General features: G+C 43.2%; 1 protein-coding gene across 1 annotated transcript in view; it reads right to left on the bottom strand.

Moving 5' to 3' along the window:
* Positions 1-307: 307 nt before the first annotated feature.
* Positions 308-9,595, bottom strand: part of GUCY2C (guanylate cyclase 2C) — a gene marked incomplete at its 5' end in the record, with an annotated part of 67,718 nt that continues 58,430 nt past the window's right edge. The window contains 5 exons of the mRNA XM_081084147.1: positions 308-948; positions 2,044-2,120; positions 4,018-4,112; positions 5,577-5,675; positions 8,133-8,307. Coding sequence (XP_080940273.1) covers positions 774-948; positions 2,044-2,120; positions 4,018-4,112; positions 5,577-5,675; positions 8,133-8,307 — 621 coding nt within the window. The 3' untranslated portion in view covers positions 308-773. The remainder of the gene's footprint in view (positions 949-2,043; positions 2,121-4,017; positions 4,113-5,576; positions 5,676-8,132; positions 8,308-9,595) is intronic.

Here is a 9,595-nt window from a genome sequence, read left to right as displayed (position 1 = left end):
AACTTCGAGATAGTACATCCATTCCTCTTTCCCAGGTTGAAGCTCCCTGAAGCAAGTGATCAGGCTCCAGAGGGAAAAGTAATTTACTTTTCCAGAATGTTCCAGAATATTCTTATAAAATGTTCCAGACAGGCAGCCAAAGCTTGTAACTGGAACCCAAGTTCGGCTGTCTGCCACCACAAAAACCAAACTTGTGAGACAGATGCTGGTGAAAAAAGAAAGAGGTTTTATTCAAGTGCCGGTCACCTGAGGAGATGGGGGACTCTTGCAACAACGCCCAGCTCAACATCTCAGAGCAGGCAGGGGTTTTAACGAGGAGGGAGGGGCAAAGCAGAACAAAGAGACCAAGGGGTGAAAAGTTCTCTACGTGCAGGCCACACAGTCCATTCCAATAAGGACCTCGAAACTGGTCAAATGATGGTCTGTGTGTGTCACCCTGGTCTTTGTCATCCTGGTTCTATAGCTGAAGGTCAGCAAATCGCCCGGAACTGGGATGACTGAAGGTCGGAGTCTGTATCTGAAGTCAGTTCCTAGGATTCTTATACAAACACGCTTTTATAAGTTATAGATCAGGCAGAGTCAATATTTATAGAAACAAATAGAATGGTGGGTGGGTTAGGTGGGTTATGATACCCACTGTTAGAGGCTCAGTAAGAGGTATCTGAGTCTTGTGTTCCACTGAGGTCTCCGGGAAATGAAGGCTTCGGGACCCTGGAGGTCGCTGCCTGAGGGCATCTGTTCTTCATTTGCCTGAGTCCTTGGGCCTCATAGGTTTAGAAATAGGTGGTCTCCTTGTCTGTGGTGTTCAGCTGCAAGTATTCCAGGGAGCCTTTTTTGTAGCTGGCTACACGCATGGGCCTTCGGTTTCTTATCCCCGCAGTCTGTCTTTTCTGCAAAGAGTTGGCAATCATGTCTGAAAACTCAGCCTGCAAGCGCTGTTGATTCTCCCTGGGAAGTGAGTGGGGAGGGAAAATAGAACTTCTCAGCAACTCATACAGAATATTTCTTTGCTCCAGAACAATCCGCTCAGTTTACCCAGCACTTATCAAAGGCTTCTTCTGTGCTAGACACAGGAAGTCCAATAAACAGGCTTGCCTTGGATGACCATACGGGACTGTTAGCCTGCTCTGTGCAGTTGAATATATAGAAAAAGCAGAATATATTTCAAACTGAAAACTGTTGTTTCAATTTCAAAGTGAAACACCATGCTGCTAGAACTTGGAAGCGCTGTTAGGTTCACCCATGCCACTGCAGGGAGGGGGCCAGAAGCCAGAACGATGCTGGGCCCCTGCAACCCAACCCTGAAAACGTGTTGGTCCCACACATTCCTAGGAGTGTCTGGGGAGGACTTGGAAAGAATGGAGGGTTTCAGGAATTTGGAATGGACATGGAGCAATCCTAGGAAGAGGCCAGGTCCCCTGGGCCCCAGGGAAGACCTGGGTGGTTTTGGCATCTATAGGCTTGCCATCTGTCTGGGTCCAACATCTAGGAGTCTGCAAGACGGGGTTTCTCTACCACAGCCAATGCCACAGCAACAGCCACGTGACTGACTGCAGCAACCACTGTGCAACTTGGTGACCATTTGAGTCAGCTTTAGGGGAACTGAGACTGTCAGACCTGGAACCTGTCTTCCTCATCTCAGGGAGGACATACATTCCATGGGAAGACCCAGAACCACAGCCCCAGGGATGGGGTAGATCCCGTTTTCAACTTGTGGCCCAGCAGAGAGCTGCAGACAGGGGTGGAGATGCAGAGTGCCCCTTCCCCTCCAGCGTGCCTTACTCTTATCAGAACCAGACAGGCAGGAAGTGAGCTCTCAACCGTCCTCTGTTCTCCGGGGCATGCCTGGAATACCCAGCTTCTAGCAGCCAGAGAAGGGAGGTTTCTAAACTTCTCACACATGTAGTCCTCACATTTAATACATCATTGACACTGTCAAAGCACTTGCCAAAAATCAAGTCTGATTGATACGTTGGCTGTACGAAGCCCAACTTACAAAGCCAAGACCTCCACTCCCCTCCCCCGCCACAGCCAGCAGCTTACACAGTAGGAGGGGTTGGCAGGTTGTATTCTTGGTCCTTCATCCCAGTCAGCCAGTAGGTGGTCTCGGTTCCTTTTCCCTAGTGAGACGGGAGAGGTGAGAACCATGGAGGCCAATGAGACAGTTCAGTTCTAGCCCACTGTTCTGACAAGTGTCTGTTTCTAAGAAACATTTCCCCTCTGAGCTCCTCATCAGTGCCTATATTTCAGTGCAGCGTACCTTCCTGGTATGATCTGCCTTACATACGGACAGAGCTTATTTCCAAATGCCTTTTATTATTTTTATTTTGTTGTTGTTAATCCTCACCCGAGGATATTTTTTCCCTTGATTTCTAGAGAGAGAGAGAGAAACATTGATGTGAGAGAGACACATCGATTGGTTGCCTTCTGCACAAACCCTGGCTAAGGCCAGGATTGGAGCCTACAACCAAGGTACATGCCCTTGATAGGAATCAAACCTTTGACCTTCAGTCCACGGGCTGACGCTCTAAACACTGAGCCAAACCAGCTAGGGCTCCAAGTGCCCTTTTAAAAACAAGTCTCTTGCCCTTGCTGGTAGCTCAGTTGGTTAGAGCATTATTCTGATACGCCAAGGTTGTGGGTTCAAGACCCAGTCAGAGCACATACAAGAATCTACCAATGAGTGTATAAATAAGTGGAACAACCAATTGATTTCTCTCTTTCTCTTTCTCCCTCTAAAATCAATAAAAACAAGTCTCTCAATCACCAGACATGTTTCCTTCAAAGTAGAGTCCCCAAAGATTTTAAAATATCACTATGACAACATCACAAGAACTCTAAATTAAAAAGGAAGAAAATTCATCTAAAGTTCTGTTATGCCAACAAATCTGACTGGTTTTCATTATCCACATTTTCTTCTGGTTCATTTTGCCATGAAGTTTGCCACAAACGTTTTGCCACAGTTTCCCCACCTAAAGTGTGTAAACTATAAATACATGTGCATCATAATAAACACTTATTGACATTTTTCTGGGCCCATCTGGAGGCTATAAAATGAATGGAAACTTACTGAAAATCCTGGTTTTGCTAGAGCTGGTATTTGAAAAGGAAAGTGGATGGATATATATATATATATATATATATATATATATATATATATTTAAAATCACTCATCTTTAAAAATAGCGGGTTTTTTAATGTTTTTGAATTGTAGTAATCCATAAACCGCTTCTATCTGGGGAGAAATGCTTGGTGTAGAAAATGTATTTCTGGAGGATTAAAAAGTGAGTGTGATGTTAGGACCCTACTACATAAAAGGAGGCTTAAGTTGCAACCACAGAGTAAAGGCTAGAAGTGCTATGGCTACTGGGGACAGATGATCTTACTGGCAATAGTTGGCTGCAGACCAATTGTGAAAAGATTGTAATGACCTTCAGAAAGCAGCCTGAGAGCTAAGTGGAGGCATTTGGTGGCTTTGGAGGCCAGCTTGCCATCTCTTGTCCAGAGCTTTGAATGATAAAGCAACTGGCTGGAGAGGTGGCCTTAGAGCTGCAGCATCTTGAAGTAAGAGCAAGGACAGCATCTTGAAGTAAGAGCAAGAACACAAGAAGACAGGGACATTGACTGTAGTTAAATTACTCCTGGACGGGACCGTGCCTCTTGGGTATGAAGGAGGAATTGGGGGCAAAAGTTGGGTACCTGTGGAAGAAATGGTGGCAGCATTTTATGACATAGTGGTCATAGTTCAGAACATGAAAAGGGCTCATTGAAGTAAAGAGAGGCTGAGTTCATATTCTTTGGCGGTGGCTTCTCCTACATGGCATAGTGGGTGCCCATCGTGGGGATGGTCAGTGATCATTACAGGGACAGAGGAAGATCCATGCAGGGAGTACAGAAAAGGATTCTTCATCGTATGTTCCCCAGTATTACTGACCATTGGGTGTCCAGTCTCAAAGGAAGTGGCCCCTGGGGGTGTGTGAGTGGCTTTTCTGGGTACTGTCTCTGTGGGTCCCTCACCTTTAAGTACGTTTCTCCTCTCACTTCATACAAGAACTGGCACTCGGTTCTCTTCAGGATGGCTATGGTGGAGCCACTCACATGGATTCTCAAGGCTGGAAAAGCAAAACAGATCAATGAAAATCTGGTCCATTTGAAATCTGTTATATGGCCACATTTGTTTTCCCTTGATTCCGGACATTCACTTTAGTAAAAGGCGAAAGATTTATGCGGTCTGAAGAGAAACCAGAGCATCCGGACATTCACTTTAGATGTTCTTGACGGCTCAGATATTTTAGTGAAAGAACAATTAAAAACACACCCAGTGCAATAAATATCACACGTGGGAACAAAGAGGGTCTGGCACTGTCTCCCGGGTGCAGAGTGATGGAGCTCCTGGGTTGTGCTCCATGGATTCTCATTCCAGCTCAGAGTAATAGCCCCAGGACCCTGTTTTAGATTTAGCTTGTGGTGCTGAGCTTGAGAGCTGGCATGTGGGTCCCCATGTAAAAGTCCCAATAAGTAGCCAAAGTGTTGGTGACAAGGTAAAGATTCAGGAGACAGTTATAGGGTCTTGATTTTCTCAAATTTTACTCTTCTGGGATATTGTTATCTTCCTGACAACTAAGTGGTGAGGATTTACTTCCATCCCTCAGTCCATTGCTGTATATCACCTTTCCCATTACGGGTGCCACAGACAATAACAATAGTAAGAATAATAGCACCCCCATATTGTATGCCTACCATCTATCAGAGGATTGCTAAGTGATTAACATATATCCTCTCCAATCCTTCCAGCAAGGTTGGTATCCTATTCTCAAATTTTTGATGCCTAGGAAAATGAGGCAATTCCCCCACTACCTTAACACAGACAGTGATTTGCATAGTTATAGTTTTAACACAGGTCTTATAAACCTATTCTTTCCTTTACATCATGATTTTCCAGTATGAACCAGTATCAGATTGTCAGTAAATTGCCAAAATACTGTTCTAACACCTATATTTTTGCAATGTCTGGCCACATCTACCAATGCTTTTATTCACTCTTGTATATATTTCTGTTACTATCACTGTCATCAATATTTATTTAGCATCTACTACATGCAACACACAGTGCCTCTACCTTGCTAGGCAAATGCAATATAGGTTTTTGCAGATAACAAATACATTTTTCTTTACTAAAACCAATTCCCAGGAAAACCAAATAAAAGAGAAATAGGAAAATGAACCAAGTTTTATACTCCATACCTAGCCTACTGATTTTTTTTTTTTAACTTACATGGATCTCTGCTAAAGTTAATGACTATTCCAGGTAGAGCATGCCTGAATGCATTGCTAAATAAACCCAAACCAATAGAAGCGACCTAAAACTGAGCCAAAGGAAAAAATAATGATCAGTAAACAGTCGCAACAAAAGCAAATGTAGCAAGGCCTGGAATGACAGTCTTGTGGTCATTCAATGTGAAGAAGGGCCATTCATTCATCATCTCACTGGCACTTCTTGAGCACGATATCCTACAATTCCCTCCTGCTGAAAGACAGAATCTTTGTCCTCTAAGAAACGCAATCTCCCTTCTTACGGAGGCCAGTGGATTCCATCCTAGAGGCTGTGTTGACGGTGTCTCCAAATAGGCAATAACGAGGCATCTTGATCCCCACGACGCCCGCGGCACAGGGACCTGGAAAGGGCAGAAAGCAGGAAGTGGAGGAATGGAAATCACAGAGAGGAATGAAGGTGCCACCATGCTGAATACTCCACTTGATGGAGGCATGTCTGAGGGTGTGAATAATGACCTCGAATGAAGAATGTATTCAATGAGGGAGACATCATTATTCAACCCATGCATGCTTTCAGAAAGTATTTTGCTCTGGCATAGAAAAGTACATTTGCACAAAGCAAGACGGCATCGGATCCAGGCTGAAAGGTGGGAAGTCATTCTGAATATTTCCAATAGAAGCTGTAGGATGAAGACTATCCCAGTGTTTGCTCACTGTGCTGAGCCACACAGCCCTGAGCTCTGAACTGCCGGAGGTCCCAGTACACTTGAAGGCTCAATGGCCCAAGTTTGTCTTATTTTACTTTGATTTGGTAGGGTAGCATTTCTTGGATCAATGGCATGATGACGGAAGACCCAGAAGACAAGGATCTGGCAGAATTTTCCCTGAGCATTTCATGTGCCATGTGAATGCAGCGGATTGGGGGAGCACAAGAACATTCCAGCAAAAACAAAGCCGAGGAAGACTGTGCACTGTGTATACCAGGTGGGGAGGAAGGGTTGTTTATACAAGCATTTGTGTGGAATGACTGAATGCAAGGGGTTAAAGATTTTAGAGGTTAAAGATTAACTCAGAAACTACAAAAACAGGCGTTGGATAGAAGTAACTACTGGTTTTCTAGTTTGGCTGATTTCTAGTTGGGTTTTGATGTATGTAAGTTGAGTTTCTTTATAGATTTATCCTAAAAACGTTGTGTTTATGATTAAAAAAAAATACAAAATACTGGACTCCCCCTGAGTGCTGAGCTTTTCCCTGTTAGGTTGGGTATAAAATAAACAAAAGATAAGCAAACAGAAAAAAAGCAAACAGACAAAAGAATAACTCCAGCAGGAAAGGTACAGCAGAGGCAGCTGCTAGATGAGATTTCTGATCTGGGCCTTAGGTCTTGTCACAAGTGGCTCTTCAGAAACCGAGTGATAACACTGAGGAGGGCCTGGACATGGGAAAATCCTTGCAGATATTAGTTAGTCTTGTTTTCAGCTATTAGTATTTAACTTGGGCCCTTTCATTTCTTAGGGTTAAACCCTAGGATCGTACCTAGATAGTAGGTATGCGTGCCTACTATCTATCCTTATTTCAGCCCAATAAGGTAGCGCTGGGGCCCTGGTAGTCCGCTCAGACCTTGAGGGAGAGAGAAGGGGCCAGGACCCAGAGCTCCAGTCTCTCTGACTTGGTTCGGCCAGACCTGCTGCTGTTCCTTCCTCTGGCGATTTGCAATGGCTCAAAGCAGACAGAATGCTGTTGCTGGCTGAAGAGATGCCCAGCAAGTTCCCTCGTGTGTATATGGAAACATCTAAGACATTTGGCTGTGGACACATTCGGGGAAGGCTACAGCTGTGTCCCGGGCAGTGAACACGTGGTAGCAGTTCTTAACGTCTATTGACTGTCACTTTGAGAATCTCACTGATTTCTTAATCAATCAGTATTTACTGCCAGGCTTTGAGTCAGGTGCTGTGGATACAGGATGACTTTTGTAAATGCAGTTGTCTGGTCCTGGCCACAAAGCCTGGAGCGATCTCTCCGGTTTTCTATACTGTGGCTCTTCTGCAAGGCTTGAAGGCAGAAAGAGGAGCAATGACAAGAAATTACAGGGAGATGTGAGTTAATTTAACACAGGAAAGACTGTCTTCTGATTACAAATATTTAATAATGGAGTGACGTGGCTTTGGATGCAGTGAGTTTTCAGGAAATCCTGGAATTGTTCTAAAAGTGGATATGAAATTACTAGTACTTATCTTGGAACCTGTAAAGATAATCTATGTCCTATAAAGGATTAATCTAGATGATTTCTGAGGTCCTTTCCAACTCTGTTTTTCTAGAACAATTGTAACTCATCTTTTCAAATCTCTACATTCAAGGGTGAGTAACTTTCATGGTTTTTGAAGTGGCTCATGTGCTTTCTGTACCAATGACAGGGGTGGCTGTAGGGGGCATAAATGCCCTTTTATTAGAAGAATTTGACCAGCCATCCCCTCCCCACCCTCATAGACAGTCTAATCCATTTAAGATACCATAATATTTTAGTGGGGGAAATACTGAAGTTGGGAGCAGGGGAGAGGGAGGGAATGGGAAGGAGATAAATGAAACACTAAATATAGTGACTTAACCAGGAAATCTGGAGCTTGTTATTTTAGGACGTGGTGGTGTTTATCATTCTAGGAGTCAAAGGTGTTTCCTAGAACTCTCTAGGGATGGGTCTAATTATGTCAGGATGTGTCATGGACCTCATTTTTGGCAGACAGATCCAAGAGTAAACCTCACGCGAACACTGATCACATCTGAAGACTCCACACTTTCTGATTGAGTTGGTGCACGGAGATACATATGGTTCCCATTTGCTACAATGCTCAACCCCATACCAGAGTGAACTCCAATGCGAATCCAGATCGGGAGGCCGGGAAGATGCTCCAGCTCGAAGGTCCCCATGAAGCTGAGAATATCCAAGGCCATCTTGGCAATGTCCACTGCGTGCCGATTGCCGTTTCTCTTAGGCAAGCCGCTAGCTACCATGTAGGCATCACCAATGGTTTCCACCTGTGAAAAGAGTTTCTGATCTGTGAAGCTGCCCCTTCAAAAGGCACAAGAAATTAAACCTAAGCAGTTCATCACACATCAAATACAAAAAACCCCTCAGTATGAGCCCTGTACACTTTTTCTGGGACCAGTTTAAGAGCACTTCTATGCTCATTTCTTTAGGGTTTCTATAGTCTAGTAAAATGGATGATAAAATAGCTGTAGATGTTTTTATGTAAGTACTTCACAATAATGTAAATCACCCAGAGGTGTTGGCAATTCTACAAATGTTTAAATAATCTGAGTAGCTATATATTGTTTTAGAAAGACCTTTATTTACGAGAAAAGTCATTTTCAGCACTTTGCCAATTTTCACATACTATTTGAAAAAAAAAAATTGTAGTTTTTTCCAAGATAAAATACACATTCTTGTAGTATGGTGACTCTACACACTTTTCTTATAATAAGTAGTAGATTTATATTAACAGTACTGTATAAACATTATTCTTTGATAAATGTCCTCTCCTCCCTTTTAATTTTATTTTCACAATCATATGTATAGTTCACATTTATTGGTTAGTTAACTTCTTTTTGTCATATATCTCTAAAATGCATAATCATTTTCTGTCTAACAAGGGCTATTGTTAATATGACTTTCTGAGGGAGTCCTCTCTGTGAGTAATAACCAGTATGACAGCGTATTATAGCAATGAGTTCTAAGCTTTACTTAAGGATACAGTGTTCCAGGCATATTCTTTATCTAAATAATCTTTACAATAACCCACTGAGGTGGGTATTGTTATCATCCCATTTTACAGATAGGCAAACTGAGACCTGATGAAGTTAAATATATTTTAAGAGATCACATGGTTCGTAAGGGGCAAATTGGGATTTGAATGAAGAGAGCTATTTCTAAAGCTACTTGTTCCATATGGTATGCTGCTTTTCTAACATGAGAATGTGGGAATTCAATTCCCCTTTACTCTTCTGACTCAGACTTAATAGCCTAGAACTCGTCAGCATGCCAGTCATGTAATAGATCCAGTTGTGAACTTGTAGAAAGTTCTCTCTCTTCTTCTGTGGTCTTTTTTTTTATTATTTATTTTATTTTTTTATTGATTTTTTACAGAGAGGAAGGGAGAGAGATCGAGAGTTAGAAACATCGATGAGAGAGAAACATCGATCAGCTGCCTCCTGCACACCTCCTACTGGGGATGTGCCCGCAACCAAGGTACATGCCCTGGACCGGAATCGAACCTGGGACCTTTCAGTCCGCAGGCCGAGGCTCTATCCACTGAGCCACACCGGT

This window comes from Myotis nattereri (genome assembly GCF_964212035.1).
Source record: "Myotis nattereri genome assembly, chromosome: 2".
NCBI lineage: Eukaryota > Metazoa > Chordata > Mammalia > Chiroptera > Vespertilionidae > Myotis > Myotis nattereri.
This window is presented reverse-complemented; position numbering and strand designations above follow the sequence as displayed.